We start from the raw sequence: 17817 nt of genomic DNA, 5'->3' as shown, positions 1-17817 counted from the left end.
CCGGCGTCCGCGGAGCAGAACTCGCGACCTCTCTAGGCGGGCTGCGCCAACGCCCCCGCCGCCCGGGAGCATCCTGCAGACGGCCGGCAGGTGTGCGCGGTGCGCGCGCGCGCGCAGTGCGTGCCGGGTGCGGGTCCAGGGAGCAGACGGGCTGCCGGGCGCCTCGCGGAGGGTGGTTGGCTGGGCGGGTGTCGGCCTCCCCGCCTCCCTCCTCTCTGCTCGCGCCTGCCGGGGATGCTCGCGCGCGGCCCCCTTGCCTGGAAGCTCGCGGCCCCGGGGGGGCGGCGTGTGTGAGTAGCTGGGAGGGGGCCGCGAGGCGCTGCGTGGAGAGCTCGCCCGGGTTTGTCCGCCGCCGTCACCTGACTCGCCGGAGCAACCACAGCTGAGGTGGGGGCGGGGATGGGGCCGCAGCGCGGAGGGCTGGGGAGACGCTGCAGCGGGCGGGTGCGGCTGGCTCCTGGGGCCACGGGCGGCGGGTGGAGGGGCCGCGGAGCCGAGGGTGGGGGCTGGGCCGGGGCTGGAGGCATCGCGCCCCGGGGCACCGGGTCCGCGCGCGGCCGCACACACCCACCCGGCGCGACTTCCTTCGGCCACCCGGGCTCCGCTCATCCTGCGGCGGGCAGCGCCGCTCCTGGGGCGGGGTGAGTACCGGGGCGCCGGCTCGGGCCTCTCTGCGCGCTCGGGCCGCGCGGGGAGCGAGAGGGGATAATCCTAGGGCGCGAGGAAGGGCAGCGGCCGGGTGACAGCTCCGCGGCGTGCTCGAGGGCGGCCGGGGGGCTGGGCTGGGGCTGTCAGCCCTTCTGGACTCCGCTGTCAGGAGGGGCGAGGCGCTCCGAGACTCGGGCGCCTCCGCAGAGCCCCGGGGCGGCCCTTGCGGTGGGGCTTTGGGAACGAGGGGAGGGGGCTCCGGGCGGAGGGCCTCGGCGGGGCCCCGGAGACGGCGGCGAGGAGGGAAGGGGAGGCGGACGCGTAACATGGCGCAACGCTAGGATAATCTCCGCTGCGACCGAGCGGGGCCGAGCCGGTTGCTGCAGCGGCGCGGGGAGGAGGAGGGAGGCGGCCACGGCTTGGGTATCCGGTCCATTCTCCGAAGCCTGCGGGCTGCTCGGAGGAGACGCTGCGGCGGGGAGGCGAGAGGTGGGCGCAGGGCGGGCGCGGCGCCCAGGGAATAACCCGCACGCACACCGTGGCTGGTCTGGCACCGGAGATCAGGTTGCCGCGAAAGTGCTGTTGGACAGAGGGGCGCGGAGGGGTGAGGCGGGCAGCATGGGGGTGGGGTAGGGGAGGGAAGTGGAGGGTCGTTCGGGGACATTGTCACGATGCTGGCGCCGGATCCGCGCTGAGGTTCCTGGAGGGGACCTTGTCTCGCTCAAGGCCTCCCCCCTTCCCCCTCCCCCAGCCCCCGCCAGACCGCTTCGCCGGTGCGGGGCTTAGCGCGCTACTGGCTCTGGCAAGGGGGTACCAGGGCGGGGACGGAGAAGAGAGCCTCCGTGCGGCTGGAGGAGGCAAGGCCTGGGTGCTCGAAGGGTCAAGTCTGCGGCTTAAAGCAGGACCATCTTCCCCCACCCCCCGCTCCCCCCTCTTTCCCCGCAGAAGAGGAGGCGGTAGACGCGGCCGGAGAAGATGTCGGGCCAAACGCTCACGGATCGGATCGCCGCGGCTCAGTACAGCGTGACAGGCTCCGCTGTAGCCAGAGCGGTCTGCAAAGCCACTACTCATGAAGTGATGGGCCCCAAGAAAAAGCACCTGGACTGTAAGCCTCTCTTTATATAAGTGGGATATGCGCACGGCCGAGGCGCTCCGGACGCGTGCGGCGCGGCCTGGGCTCGCCGGCGGCTTATGCTGCAGCCATGCGACCTCGGAGCCGGGCTGTCCCTCACTGAGCTCAGAATCTCCCACTGTCGAGGTGTCGCCGTGGGTCAGCCCTGAAACCTTGTCTTTGAGCCATTTTTTTTTCTCCTGCTGACCTCCAGGGTTTTAGTGGAGAATATAAATAAATAAATATGTATGTATATATACATATGTATATATTAACAAACACACTTTAAGGTACCAAGAAATTGTGTATTCTGGTTTAAGCGTTTTTCACCTTTTTTTTTTTTCTAAGCCCCTTTTCACCCCGCCCCCCCCCCTCCAGTCCACATTAGAAGAAACCAGGGGTTGCACACTCGTAACCGAAATAACCACGAAAATGGATTCGTGCGAGGTCAGACATGTATCACCCTAGTTGTTTCCTACAATACATTCGGGGTAGTTTTTAAAATAGTGTCGTCTCTTTCAGTGCTGCTGCTGAGGTTCACTGCGTGTGTGTTGTGTGTCACCACAGCAAACTGAAATAAAGTCAAGCTCCTGAATGAGGAAATTGCACTTCACAGATAATGGAGATTTCGTTTTCCACATCCTGGCACACTTCTTTGTCCCGTTCTCAGGAACTGCTAGGTGGAATGGCCATGCTGTAGCACAAAATGGTTGTGCTTTGCCAGCATTTGAGATGGTGCAATTTTAGATGAAAACATTCAGTTCATATTTTGTTTTAAAAAAAAACTTGGTTATTTGATGGGAAAGGCTTTAATCTAGTTTGGAATCTGTTTCTAAAGATTTCATTGGATTAGCCTAGTAAATGTTTTGTTATTGAAGGGCTAATAGGGACCCTTAGAAAAAGGCTTTCACCTGCTTTGAGTAGTGAGGCTTCTCACAAGTAATAATATATTCTGTAGTTACTGTTCGGTCCTTTGGACCTGCTTAGAATCTGTCCTCCTGTGTTGTTTGTTGGTAAAGGTCAGTGTTGGCATGAGAGACATGGTGTAGCTGTACCCACTTTCCATCTGGCTTCCTTTGCCCATTTTCAGATTTTCTTATGCTTTAGGCCTTCCCCAGTGTGTGCCTGGTGCAGCTGAGAAAATGAAAGCACTGTAAGAATTGACTCTGGTCCTGGTACAAGCAAAGCTTGATGAAGCTTATAGCTGGATGATGTAAGGATTCTCCAGGCTTGCAAACCTGTTGTCTCATAAAAATGAATAATTTTGCTTCTAGAAGCTTGTCTGAGGGGGATACACCATTACTCTCTTCCTGAGAGAATCTTTTACAAAACGTGATTTTGGTATTGTATGTTATCCATGCAGTGTGGGGTAAGAGAGGTCAGCTGGGCCAAGACCCCTAACACAAGAGGAAATTATAAATTCATGACCAGCTCGTTTTGCTGCAGTGTGCTGAATCATTTAGCCATGTTTCCATCAGTTTCCCCAACTCTGAAAGGATGACTCATGTCTGAAAGGTAGGTGTCAGTGTAGCCAATCCTCATAATAGAAAAAGCTATAGGTTGTGGATTTGCTAAATGGTTTGAAAAGGATAGATCCATATATTGATACCTTTCAGAGAACAGTCAAAGGTTAGAGACTTTCCTTAAGCATGTTTCAGAGAAAGACTGACTCTTCCATAGTCACCTTAATCTTTTGATCTTGGAAAATCTTTTATAAATTTTCCAGGTGGCTGGTTTTTCAGTATTGCTCTCATATGTTAGTGAGTGAGGTGATTCTGAAGATGTGGAATATAGGGGGAATGTTCTATATTTAAAGAAATCAGCTGAAGGAGGAACTTGTATCAGATTATTAAGATGAATAATCATAAGAGCTAAACATTTATTGAGCAGTTACTGTGTGCCAGGCACTGAGCTTTACATTTCTAATTTATCTTTGCTCAATAGGTTCAGAGAAGGTAACTAATATTCATAGCTTTTAACCACTGCACTTAACTACCATGTGTGGCTTTTTTAGTAATAGTTTCTAGTGAGAGGGGGGAAAGGAACCATATGAACTGGAATGGTCTAATCTTCAGAATACCCATCCTGTGTGCATGGCTTTGTGTGAAACTGAGCATCACAACTCCACATACTTATTTTAATTCTTATGATAGGCATGAAAATTCTTTTATTTTAAAAAATGAGCAAAAGCCAAGGACTGAGGAGTATTGGTCTTTCTCTTTAACATTTTACTTTTCCAGTAAGGCATAAAATAAATTATCTTCATTTAAAGTCAACCTTAGGGTGGAATTTGGAAAGATATGTATCAAGTTACTGATATGACCTATTTTAATTAAACGTGATATGGAAAATCTCAACATATAAATGAATAATGTTATATGTATATGCATTGTAGGAAGGCATCTTTGTACAGAATTCTTTGCAATGTTCCTTTCAGTAACAGTAGATGACCTTAGTAATTTATTCACAGGTTTCCAGTAACATAGCAGTTTTAAAAGTGAGTCACGCCAGTTATTAAAACAGGCAAACATATAGCTAAGTTTCTCTGTGGGCACTGAAATAATCTTAAGATTATTTAGTCATGAAAATATTAAATACTAGTTAGGAGGAAAAGAGCACAAAATGCAGAGTTGAGGCAATGAAACCAAAAAAGTTTTTGCTAGTTGGATTTGTATGTAATTTGGCAGTTTGGAGTTCAGATTAGAAGGTTGTAAGAACAGAGTTAATGGTTCTGTGATTTTTTTTTTTTTAAACAACCTTGGGTTAATTGGGCTCAGAATCTTTATGAAATGTGTACTTAATATTATTTAAAATACTCGTTTAAAAGATAATTTTTTCTCTTTGGGTTGATAGGCCTCAAAAATTATTGTTAAATATGGTAGTCTATAAAATAAGGCTTAATGATACATGATTTATGCTTTTGGAGGAATGATTTGTTAACATCTGGAGGCAGAATTTCATATAATAAGAAGGCAGAGAAATAAGGAAACTCTGGACATGTGTTCTCAAATTTTTTTCTGTGTTTTCAATAATAGTATGTTTCTTGAAGGAAAATTATATTCAGAAAAGTTTCTTCATAATCAGAAGTTATATATGAAATTTAAAGGATATGATTAAGGATAGAATCCTTAATAATCTAAATGAGGATTCTGTGTTTTCAGGTACTTTTAGATTATGTAAAGCTTTTATTCCACACTCTACTAGAATAATGTTGCCCTTTGCACATGAAAATTAAACACCTAATCAACGTTTGGAGAAGGAAATGGCAACCCACTCCAGTATTCTTGCCTGGAGAATCCCATGGACAGAGGAATCTGGTGGGCTACAATCCAGGGGGTCGCAAAGATTTGGACAGGACTGAGCCTGAGGGACTGAACCTGTAATCAATGTTACTTTGACATTAGTTTTTTTGTACATCCTTTCCCTGTAACATTGTGTACCTATTTGATAGCACATAGAATATCCAGGACTTGGCAAGCATTCACCTACTTGGTTACATTACATTACAAAATGTAAACTGTTTTCCATTTCCATTGTTTTTCCATTTCTGTTTTGTGGTTGATGGCCTAAGGGATAACCCAGGTCAAATAATACAGTAAGAGGATCCTGTATAACATCCAGTGCTTGCTTACCCAAATGCTATGTCAGGGTTAAAGAACAAAGAGTTGACCCAAAGTAACACCTCCAGGGAGAATTTGGGAAGTTTTACACCCCTTGTATAAGATTAATTTTGGTTAACTGCTCTTATGAACAATTTCTATGTATTTACTATATTGTTAAAATACCCTGTTTAAGGTTGTCAAAATTTCAATCTTAGAAATTATTAACATCAAACAAACCTTATGAAAAAGCCAAATCGCTTATCAGTAATCCTATTTTTTTCCATTTTAAACCTCTTGAGAGTATTTAATAATGAGCTTATTCTACTAATAAGTAATTCAAATTCTAAAGCTTATGTTTGAGAGATATTGACATTCATAAATGCTTCTTTCCCTCCAAAAAATAAGAAAAAAATAAGATTGTATTTCTTTTTTCTTTTTTTAATTTTTATTTTTACTTTATTTTACTTTACAATACTGTATTTGTTTTGCCATACATTGACATGAATCCACCACGGGTGTACATGCATTCCCAAACATGAACCCCCCTCCCGCCTCCCTCCTCATAACATCTCTCTGGGTCATCCCCGTGCACCAGCCCCAAGCATGCTGTATCCTGAATATCAGGTAGAGGTAATAGGAGATATAGAGTATATTTTGATTCAAGGCAAATATTGGCAAATGACCACAGAAGTCCTACCACTTTAACTTCATTTATAAAATATTTTCTAGTAAGTAAGAAATTTTATGAGCGAACAGAATGAACAATTAAATGTATTTGCTTTACATAGGCTTCTTTAGGATACAGCATATAAAATATATTTTCATTTATAGAAGTGCTATTTGTATACTGATTCAGTTGATCAGTTTTCATTTGCTCATCATATCTGTATTTGTGATAACAAGAAATTTCTATAGTGCTAATATCAAAAGCGTAAGCTAAGCTTACTGAGTAAAATTAATGTGCAGCAGTGTATAAAAGCTTGCTGAATACTAGGGTAACTTGCAATATGAGAAGTGTGCTAACTTGCTATAAATGTATTTTATTTTGATTTCAGTTCTCATTTAACTATTTGTTATTGTCCAAATAAACCCTCTAATTTTTTAGACTGAGGCATACTTTGTTCCTCCTCCTTGATTTCAACAGAAGCCCCAGCCCATGTGGAAATGGTTTAGAACAGTCTATGTTATTTTTTAGACAGTCAGAAAGAGATGAGGGGAATAGGCTTCTAAAGACATTTGACACTATTATCATTCATACCTTAAATCTGAAAGGGTCCAATTTGTGTGGTCCTGTGACATTCTCAGATGATGATCAGCATCCCAGGAGAGGAGAAGAGATCTTGTGAGGTGGAGAGGTTAGCAGGAGCAGAAGAAGAGTGGCAAAGAGTCTTAGGTCATATCAGGGAGCTTGCCCTAGAAATGATTTAAAATATTGGGTTGGGCAAAAAGTTCATTCGTACCTCTCAGGAAGGTGGTCTGGGAAAACCCAAATGAACTTTTTGGCCAACCCAATAATTAAGTAGCCTTTATATCAGTTACTGGAACAATAAAGATCTTTTCCTGGATCTTTTTACTTCCACATTTTCAGAGAAATATTTTTTATGGTATAATGTTAAATATCTTAGGGTCACTTTAGTTTTTTCTTTCCCTTTTGAGATCAGTGTGGTTAGCAGATACTTTCTTAGTACCAGTATAAAACTGATAAATCATATTTTTAGAAGTTACTCTGGTGATTTAAGAGATTGTGTATATGAAAAAATATGTAAAACTATATATGCAGTAGGTACATTCATATCGTAATTGCAAAATTAGCTTCCTGCATTTTAGATTAAAATCTAGATGTTTGGTTCATTGCCATATTAGTTTTAATGTTTAATAAATGGTTGTTGAAGTCTTAATTTGAAATTTAATCTGTGCACTTAGTTGCCATGGATCTTTCCCTTAGCTTTTCACAAGTAAGTGAAGTGAAGTGAAATGAAGTGAAAGTTGCTCAGTCATCTCCAACTCTTTGGGACCCCATGGACTACAGTCCATGGAATTTTCCAGGCCAGAATACTGGAGTGGGTACCCTTTCCCTTTTCCAGGGGATCTTCCCAACACAGGGATTCAACCCAGGTCTCCCACACTGCAGGCAGATTCTTTACCAGCTGAGCCACAAGGGAAGCCCACGAATAGTGGAATGGATAGCCTTTCCCTTCTACAGTCCGTGGAATTCTCCAGGCCAGAATACTGGAGTGGGTAGCCTTTCCCTTCTCTGGGGGATCTTCCCAGCCCAGGAATTGAACCAGGATTTCCTGCATTGCAGGCAGATTCTTTACCAACTGAGCTATGAGGGAAGCACTTCACAAGTAAATATCCTTTTTAATATCTTACCTCCTCTCTTCAAATTGGTTGATGTTGGGATAGGGTGTTCTTTGGAGCTTATCTCGGTTTTAATAACTTGGTAAAGAAGGTCAAATGTGACATATAACCGTGTTCCCTGAGGGCAGAGAATGCTTTCCTTACGGAGCTGTATTTTAGATGATTCAACTCCTGAGCCAGCAGCTCCTGAGAGAGCCTTCCATATAATCTTAATGCCGTTAAATAATTTGAAAAGCCACATTTCTTGCCACTATAAAATGTTTATTCGCCAGTTTCACCTTGTAAATTCATTTCTCTTTACAGAGGAATACTTTGCTTGCTTGAAGGGACGTGTTGGCTATCTGTTTATCTTTGGTGTTAATGTAATGTGGAAGTTTCTCTATCTTGTGCTTTTTGTAAAGGGGAGAATAGTTGAATGGCGTACCTATAAGTAAAAAATGATTGTATCTTCCTTGGAGCAGTTGGATGAAAGCACAAACCAGAGAGAGTTGTAACCTGCAGCCTGCTGCCTTTCTGTAGCTCCTTTTCCTGCTTTCTCTTCCGTTTGTGCCAAGTGTGTGAGGATCCTCCTGTCCCCCTCCCCTGTTCTCCGATGTGTCTGTAAGATTTCTCTATTATGCATCTTTAAGAAGGCTCTGATGTCGTCTAAGAGATCTTGTGATGTGCCATTCCTGGCTACCCAGAAGAGAGAAGCTGGAAGCTAGATCTTCGCTTTGTGTGGTTTTGCCCTGGGGCCTGATCATTTGCTTTTTCTCCTAGGATTAGCACTTTTATTTTAAGGTATAACTCTACTTTCTGCATCACTTATTTTGTGTCATCTGTATCTTAAACTTCTCTCTCTAGCTCTCTCATGAAATTTTCAAGTATCTCCCTTGAAAACAAACAAACAGAACCTCCTACACACAACTCTCCTTGAATTCTGTGACCTTTTCCAGCAACCAACCTGTCATCCCCTTGCTTTTCTTTCACAACCAAGCTTCTTGAAACAGACACTCATAATTCTAAAGACAAAAAATACAGCTCAAGCCTCCTTTGTATATTCTGTCTCTTTGGCCTAATTCACACATGAAATGTTAGAATCCTTGTAGGGTGTCAGACATTGTCCACTAAATTGCCCAGACCACTCCCACAAGGGTTCTCTTCCACTCAAATACAGTGGGTGATCAGTTCTTTTAAAACTGACCTCTCCTTCTTTAGCTGTCTTCTACTTGGTTTGATCAGTAATTAGTCTTAATCTGTAAAATGATTAATATTAGTATCTACCTCAATTTTGATGAGAAATAAGAGAGAGAATGCATCTAAGATACTAGCCCAGAACTTGACACAGAAACATGCAGTGAGCACCAGTTATTATTACCACTGCTGTAGTTAGCATTGCTAGTACCATTGCTGCTGCTGCTGCTGCTGCTAAGTCGCTTCAGTCGTGTCCGACTCTGTGCGACCCCACAGATGGCAGCCCACCAGGCTCCCCGTCCCTGGGATTCTCCGGGCAAGAACACTGGAGTGGGTTGCCATTGCCTACCTTCAATGCCTACCTTCAGGTAACCTCTCTTTCTCTTTCATCTGTACTGTATGTCTGTTCAGATGTAGTTTTCTTTTTATTTATCCTATTTGGAACTTGATGGGTTTCCTGAATTTGAGAATTTATATGTTTCATCAGTTCTGGAAAATTCCCTGCCTTTCTGTTATCGTTGATTGTTCCCTACATCTGTTCTCTTTCTTATCTCCTTCAAACATGATTATGTATGTGCTGAACCTTCTCATTATATCCATCTCTAAATATACCTTTCATAGTTTCTAATACTTTCTTTATTATGCTTTTTCAGATATCTTCCAGTTCATTAATTCTCTCTTTAGCTATATCTTGTCTGCTTTTACTCATATTTAGTTTTTAATTTTACTCATTTATACTTTTCATTTTTGAAGTTTTTAGTATTCCCTTGCATTGAGATAATATACACTTCTTGCTCACATTTTGAGTTTCTCTTTTATTTCTTTACCATTTCTAACACAACTCATTTTATATTCTGTATCTCACAGATCAATTACATGAAGCTCTGCTTCCGCCATTGTTTTTGCCTGACTTTCAATAATGATTTGTTTCCTCACGTGTTTTGTAATTTTGGACTCTGAGATCACGTTGTCTAGGACTTCATCTGTGGGAATCCTAGAAAGCCTAACTGTATTTAGAGAGGATTTGTGTTTGCTTCTATAAGGTCCCACATGCACTACCATCCTGGGAGTACCTTAAGTTAATTTCTGTTCTTGGAGCTTCCTGTCTAATGCAGGTCCAGGTCCATAATTCTTATTCATAATTTGAAAATCCAAAAAGCTCAGAAGAGCAAAATTCTTTTGGAAATCATTTGTTGACAAAACGTGATCGGTCATAGCCATTTTATTACCTACCTTGAAGGTTCATATATTGAGCTACAGAAAGACTGCTGTATGTATGTTGCCCAGATTATACTAGGTTACTTAGTTTATGGCTGTGTGCCTCATACTACTTTTGGAAAATCTGGAAAATCCTAAATTCTGAAACATATATGGCTCAAGGATCTTGGATAGAGGAGTGTGAATCTGTAACAAAAATTTGAATCACAAACTCCAGCAAGGTGACAAGCTATGTTTACACATGCCCCAGAGATTCTTTCCCCCACCACAACTACCAAAGACCTAGGTCGAATGAATTGTTTTCCTGTGATCTTCCTTTGCTTGAAAGTGTTCTTAGTTGTTGTTTTTTTTTTCCTCCTAATTTTAGTAAGGAGGTAACTTGAGGGTCCCAGCTCTGTGAGGAGGTTTTGGTTCCAATCAGCCGTCTTGCTTAGTCCCCACCGCCTGGTCTTTTGTTCTTCAAAGGGCTGTTAAAATCTAAGCTTCTGGCCACTCAGACTAGCACATGGCCTCAGGTCAGCCTTCTCTCAAGTATCAGTTTACCTACCTTGTGGTTTTCTGCATCTTTCATTTCTGGCCTTAGGGATTGCTTTTACCTCTTCATGAATACAGCCAAATAAGTGGAAGGTGCCTGTAATATTTATCTAAATTACCAGGTGTTTTCCTCCTTGCTAGTTTACTTGTATGCTAGAAATGCAATCCACCTGTTTTCCATCCTCTGCACCTCCCCCCCCCCCAATCCTCTTTGCTGCTGCTGGTAAGTCGCTTCAGTCGTGTCCGACTCTGTGCGACCCCATAGACGGCAGCCCACCGGGCTCCCCTGTCCCTGAGATTCTCCAGGCAAAAATGCTGGAGTGGATTGCCATTTCCTTCTCCAATGCATGAAAGTGAAAAGTCAAAGTGAAGTCGCTCAGTCGTGTCCGACTCTTAGCGACCTCATGGACTGCAGCCTACCAGGCTCCTCCGTCCATGGGATTTTCCAGGCAAGAATACTGGAGTGGGGTGCCATTGCCTTCTCCGCCCATCCTCTTTACACAACTCCTTAGTTCATTCCAGAGCAACTCTGACATTCATCAGCTTCGTTATACTCTGCATTATTTGGGGGCCTTTATATATGCTGCTTCTGTGTCTTTATATATTTTAAAATCTCATTTCTGAAACCTACTGAAAAGGAATGAGTGAAGCTAGGTTTCAGAAATGAGATTTTACATTTGGTTAAAATTATAGCCTTGACAGGAAAAGTGTTTTGGTTACGGATTTAAAGCATATGTGTGCTTCTCTTGGTGTATATCATTATTGATGAGGTAGTGGATGACTGGATGTTAATATCAAGAAAACTCTTCACTAGCATCATGTGGGTGTAGATGTGTGTACCATTTGCTTGGTTTAAGTTGGATACAGTTGGGTAGCATTGTTTTTCACTAGCCATTTTATAATTTATAACTACCTACATTATTAATGGTAAGGATAGTTATAGAAGAAAAATGTTATTTCAAAAATAGCTACATGCTGTTAATTTTCACTGAAATGATTATTTTTCACTATATGTATAGTGATTTATTATTACCATTAACAGCTTGAGGGTTTTGGAGAAACAGTGAGGAAAGGAGACAACTTAACAGAAAGCTCTGGATTCTTTGTAAAGAGAACAGTGAATATCAGCATATTTAATTTGGCTTTTCATGACCTGTTTGGAGAAACTAGAAGTTACTTTTAGTATTGAGTCTTTTAGTAGCTTTATTAAACACAATCTCTTCATTTATTCATTTAACAAATATTTGAGTATTTACTAAATACCAGGAATTGTTCCGAGCTTCCTAGGTGGTGCAGTATAAAGAATCCACCTGCCAGTGCAGGAGATGATAGAGACATGGGTTCAATCCCTGGTTCAGGAAGATCCCTGGAGAAGGAAATGGCAACCCACTCCAGTATTCAAGCTTGGGAAATCCCATCGATGGAGGAGCCTGGTGGGCTACAGTCCATGTGCTCGCAAACAGTTGGATATTACTGAGCACACACACAGCACCACCAATAATTGTTCCAGAAGGTGTAGGATGCTAGAGTGAGCAAGATACACAACTCTTGGCATCAGAGAGCTTGCAGCTTACTTGGGTAGACAGAAAATGAAAAAAGCTAATTGCATGTTGTTCTAAAAGAAGTTTTAACAAGGGAGGTGAAGTCCTCCATGGAGGTGCATTGCAGCAGAGGTGATGTTTAAGTCCAGCTTTAAAGAATAAGCGTGGCTGACCTGGGTGAGGGGTGGACCAGGGCTGTCGCAGACTGTTATCTTGGAAGAGGCTTGGGGTGAGCAAGACACATTTTGGGCATTGAAAGAAGTTAAATAAGGGCTGCTGAAAGACTGAGATTAGGAAGACTGAGAAGGCTATGAGACAAGACCTGAGTTGTGGGTAGGGCCAGATCTGGAGGGTCTTCTAGGCTCCAGAGAATACTAGAAGTTGTCCAAGCTTTTCATTTTTATGGATGAGTCCCAAAGAGGAGAAAAATCACACATTCTTTGTGTGTTAATACTGAATACTTCTTTATCTATCTGCCTTGAGCAGTTGCCCTAATGGGTCATTGCTTTGTTCACCTAATTCTGATTGCTGTGCCTTTGACAGATAATAATCCCTGTGTGGGGTCATGTGAGAAATGTAACATACATGCACACGTGTTTAAGAGTGTGAATTCAAATTCTATTCACCATAAATGCAAACATAACCCTGGGCACTTGTGACACAGGGATTACCGTGCAGCTGCCCCTGGTGACCGTTCCAGACCTTATCCTGCCAGTATGATCCTTACATACCTGTTGCCTCTCCTTGTCTCTTGCTTGGTTCTTGGGTCCTGGTGCTGACACCAGAGAATGCTCCCTGTGCCATTGGTGACAGTGAAGACTGTAAAGATTACAGACACGTGTCATTTAGTTGAAAGTCTTCTAAAAACCATGTGTTAAACTTTAAGTTCTCTTAGTTTGATCTTCTTCTTGTGCTGACATAATTTATAACATTCCTTAACTATCATGACTGAAATTACAGAATTTTATAAAATCAGGTTCCCAACTATTAAAAATCTAAAGCAAAACCCCAAAATAGAAACCCCCCACGCCCCCCCAAATCACCATATATATTAAATGTCTCAGTATGTTTGCTCCATACTTCATTGGGTTGGTCTGTTAGCCTGTTAACACCAAAGAAAAAATACAAAGGTTGTTAAAATTTAGGTTAAGAAAATATCCACATGAAGAATATTTCCTTTCGCCTATTCTTTCCAAAGCCAGTCGCTTTCATATCACCGTCCTTTGTAATTTTTCCTGAGGTAAATATTAGAAAGATATCAGAAAATGTCCTATTGAGTCTTCCCTAATAGAAATTTTGGAAACTTCATATAATCTCATTATCAACCTAATTAGCATCAAATTGTACAGCTTACAGATCTGTCATCTAGCTAAACACTTCAGTTAGACCACGGCATAATGAAGTTTTGGTTTTTTTGGTCTTCCTATCCCAATAGAATTGCAGTGTGTTCATGTTTTCCTGGTTTCTTCATTAAGTATTTTAACACTTAACACTCTGGTTTTGGCTGCCCTTGACTGAGCATGAGTGTACTCATTTAAGGTGCATGGAAGAGTGATTTGAGCCTGTGCCAATGGACAGACTGCACCGTTTTTAACACCTGCATCTCCTCTTTGCTTTTTGTTTCTCTAATTGTTCTTTCTCCCCCCACTCTGCCAAGAATTCTCATCATGGTTCCAAAGGAGTCATTTAATTTTTAGTTCTACTTTGCATTTTTTTTTTTTGAAGAACAGTGCACGGTAGTAACATTATTATGTCAAGAGTTGGTTCTGTGTATGTGTGTGTGTGTATATGTGGAGTGCTAGAACAAAGATTTGACTTTGGTCTTTGTTGTGGATCATACTAATCATTTCATGCAGTTACACTGTGTATTCAGCAAAAGATGCTTCTTTAATTGAGTTCAGTATAGTACTTTTCCAGGTGGAAAAATAAGAGTGTAAGTTGGGCACTCAATTGGCAGGGGTGTAAATTGATACACACTTTTGGGAGGACAGATTGGCAGTACTAGTCAAAACTCTTGAAAATCCTTTGGCTCAGGAATTTGTTATAAATTTGTCTCAGATAAATAATTGGAAAAATAGAGAAACATATGCATTTAAGGGTATTTGTTGCAGCAGTCTATAGGAATACAAGATAATACACCTAAATACTTGATGTTGTATGCCAATAAGCAACTGAACAACCTTTAAAAATGAGTTTCTTATAGTTGACATAGAAAGACAAATGAGATATAATTCAGTTTTCATTTTTAAAGGACGTATGTGTATGCCCATAGTATTTATTTTGGTAGAATATATGCAAAAATGTTATCTGTGGATGGAAGGGTGTTTACTTTCTGCTTCATACTCTTGTTAATCATGACTGTTTTGAATGTGAGTTACAAGAATGTAGATCAAACTATTTTGACAAACAACTTCACCAAAAGAAAGGGACAGTCTTCTTAGAGCTGAAGTTTTAGAGAAGCTGAAGGAAAAACACTCATTTACCTTGCCCAGGTCCTGGTTGACCTGTGTCAATATGTGGCATGATGCTAACAGTTTCTAGTTCAACCAGAGCTATTTAGTGGGGAACCCTAAGAGCTAGTGGCTTGATACAAGTATTGTTTCTTGATCACATCACAGTTTGCTACAGATAGTTCATCCCGTCTTGGCGAATTTATCACCTAGTGTTTCAGAGCCCTCCAGGATTCTATGCATCTGTCTGATGGAGGAAGGAAGACAGAAAGGGGAGTAAGTATTGTAGGAAAGATTGAGGTGATGATGCCTGGGTGTCATTTCCACCTATTTTCCATTGGCAAGATTTCAATGGCCTCACCAAAGTGTAAGAGAAAGTAGGAATTGAAGTCTAGATATGAATCCAAGAGGAGAAGGAAATGGGATGTGAATATCTAGCAATAAGCTGCATGTATGCTAAGTCACATCAGTTGGGCCCGAGTCTTTGCAACCCCATGGACTATAGCCCACCGGGCTCCTCTGTCCATGAGATACTCCAGGCAAGAATACTGGAGGGGGTTACCATTCCCTTCTCCAGGAGATCTTCCCAGCCCAGGGACTGAACCTGCATCTCATGTCTCCTGCTTTGGCAGGCGGGTTCTTTACCACTAGCGCCACCTGGGAAGCCGTGCTAGTAGCTGTTTCTTTCTTTCTTTTTTTTCCCTGTGAGGCTAGATAATTCTGGAAATGGATGACAAACAGCTGATAATTCTCACTGCATATTCCTCCATCCTTGGCAGACATTGCAGATTGATTCTGGCACTCTTTCTTCAGAGCCATTGATTTGGCCTCAGAGTGCACCCATATACAATGTTTTGAATTTCTACTGTCAATCATAGTTGACATTTAAGACGAAACAAATTTGCTGTCACTTGTCTAGGCAATTTATCTATGCTGGCTACTGAGGCATACTGCCCACTAGATTTATTTATCTGGATTTATTTATTTATCCAGAATTGACATTCATCTTGGTTGGTTCCAAGCCTGAGGTGCATATGCCAGTGGCCTTGTCTTTAAAAGCTGCTGCTCCTAAGTCGCTTCAGTCGTGTCCAACTCTGTGCGACCCCATAGACGGCAGCCCACCAGGCTCTCCCGTCCCTGGGATTCTCTAGGCAAGAACACTGGAGTGGGTTGCCATTTCCTTCTCTAGTGCATGAAAGTGAAAAGTGAAGTCACTCAGTTGTGTCCGACTCTTAGCGACCCCATGGACTGCAGCCTACCAGGCTCCTCCGTCCATGGGATTTTTCAGGCAATAGTACTGGAGTGGGGTGTCATCGCCTTCTCCGTCTTTAAAAGCTAGTAATAGAGTAATTTGTATGGTTAGGCCTTGGGGGAAGGGGGGAAGTTCTTCCGTGCTCCATTTAATAGCAAAAGGCTGCTGTTCTTGATTTTTTGTTTTGTGTTAACAGAGACAGTTATAGCAATTGTGAAACAGGGAAAGGATGCTTTGAATTTTTACATTTAAAAATGTACACTTTCTCTAGGCATAGAGTCTGATATTAATCAATTGCCTTTAAGTTTTACAAAGCACAATAGAATTTTCATACCAAGGAATTTTCTTTGAGCTGCTACTTAAGTGTCTACAGGGATATGATTTTTTTTAAAATATGAGATGATTAGTTTACTTATTCGATATCTAATATATTAGCAGTCTCATTTTCCCTGTAAGATTTAAGTGAAGAAAAAGAAAGGAACCTTCTCTGCCCCCACCTGGGACTGAAGGGGGTGAGCATTGTACTTGGCGTGTGTATAGGATCAGTTGCTGTTATCTCCACAAGCCCCTGTGAAGTAGATTCTCTTATCCTAGGGAGGTGGGGACACTCACCTAAAGTCCCACATCTATTGCAGGAAGGAGCCAGGGGTTCTAACTGCAAGACAAAGGATTTTTTTTCCCCCTTGTATTGTGGTTTTGCTTGTTGTCTGAGTCTCTAGTATCACAGGTAGCAATAATCCAAAGGAAACAAAGCCAACTAAAATACCATGTGATTGTTGTAGGGAGGAAAAATCAGGGTGAGCTCTAATGCCAGTCCACTAGCTAATTAGCTTGATGGGCAAAACCCTTGTGACTATTCTCTTCTGGCTAAGGGGAAAAAAGGTGGATGGGGGTAGTTTGAAAGGACTATCCTTAACCCAGTCTCACTCCTCTCAGCAGTTACGTCTCTTGATGATTTGCTACTGAAGCCTTTATTTGAACATATTTGTTAATTGAGGAGTTTGGGCGGTGCTGGGTGGTGCAACAGGAGAGCTGATTAATGATCAGAGGCATGCGTGCGTGCTTAGTTGTGTCTGACTCTTTGCGGCCCCATAGCTCCCCAGGCTCCTCTGTCCATGAGAGATTTCCCAGGTTAGAATACTGGAGTGGGCTGCCATTTCCTTATTCAGGGGTTCTCCCTGACCCAGAGATCGAACCTGCGTCTCTGGCATCTCCTGCATTGGCAGGCAGATTCTTTACTACTGAGCCCCCGGGAAGCCCTGTGACAAGAGGCCCTACGGTAATTCCAGGCTCTTTTGCCCTCTGGCTGTGATCTTGGCCAGGTGAACTTCATTTCTTTGCACTTCAATCTCCTTTTTTCCAAGGCATCACAGGATTATGTAACATTTAAATGAATAGATTTGTTAAAAACAATAAACTTCAACTCTAAGTTTGTCCGACTGTTGTGACCCCATGGACTATAGCTTGCCAGGCTCATCTGTCCATGGGATTCTCCAGGCAAGAATACTGGAGTGGGTTACATTTCCTTCTCCAGGGGATCTTCCTGACCTAGGAATCGAACCTGGGTCTCCTGAATTGCAGGCAGATTCTTTACCGACTGAGAGCTATGAGGGAAGCTCCAACCCTAAATGACTCTACAAATTATTGTTATTAGAGAAATAAACCTTCCAAGCCCCAACAGTTATCATCCTAGGAAATCTTTCAGGTGCTCTGTGTGGCACTAAATATGCATAAAAAGCCCAGCCTCAGCTGCTCTCCACGTATCTTTGGCATCTGCTGGAGAGATGATAGTTTATTCCTAGAAGATAAGAGAATTGGGCAATTAAACCCTCACTGTATGGTTTTCATGATCTTGTTTTTATTCTGTTGACAGATGTTAGTACTAATTATCAAAATACAAGTGTAACTTGTGTTTGATTAAAATCAG

At 42.7% G+C, this 17817-nt stretch overlaps 1 protein-coding gene across 17 annotated transcripts in view; it reads left to right on the top strand.

The window, feature by feature from the left end:
- The first annotated feature begins 98 nt into the window (after positions 1-98).
- The window catches only part of SNAP91 (synaptosome associated protein 91), a 172168-nt gene continuing 154449 nt past the window's right edge, over positions 99-17817 (top strand). For 11 of the 17 annotated variants that reach the window (XM_069598998.1, XM_069598996.1, XM_069598993.1 and 8 more), the window contains exons 1-2: positions 381-641; positions 1594-1753. In XM_069598998.1, coding sequence (XP_069455099.1) covers positions 1624-1753 — 130 coding nt within the window. In that variant the 5' untranslated portion in view covers positions 381-641; positions 1594-1623. Of the gene's footprint in view, positions 642-1593; positions 1754-17817 lie in introns of all 17 variants that reach the window. The other 6 variants (XM_069598997.1, XM_069598994.1, XM_069598986.1 and 3 more) reach the window with 3 other exon arrangements.

Source organism: Ovis canadensis, chromosome 8, assembly GCF_042477335.2.
Source record: "Ovis canadensis isolate MfBH-ARS-UI-01 breed Bighorn chromosome 8, ARS-UI_OviCan_v2, whole genome shotgun sequence".
Classification (NCBI taxonomy): domain Eukaryota; kingdom Metazoa; phylum Chordata; class Mammalia; order Artiodactyla; family Bovidae; genus Ovis; species Ovis canadensis.
Note: the sequence above shows the minus strand (reverse complement) of the source record. Positions and strands in the feature narration are given on the sequence as shown.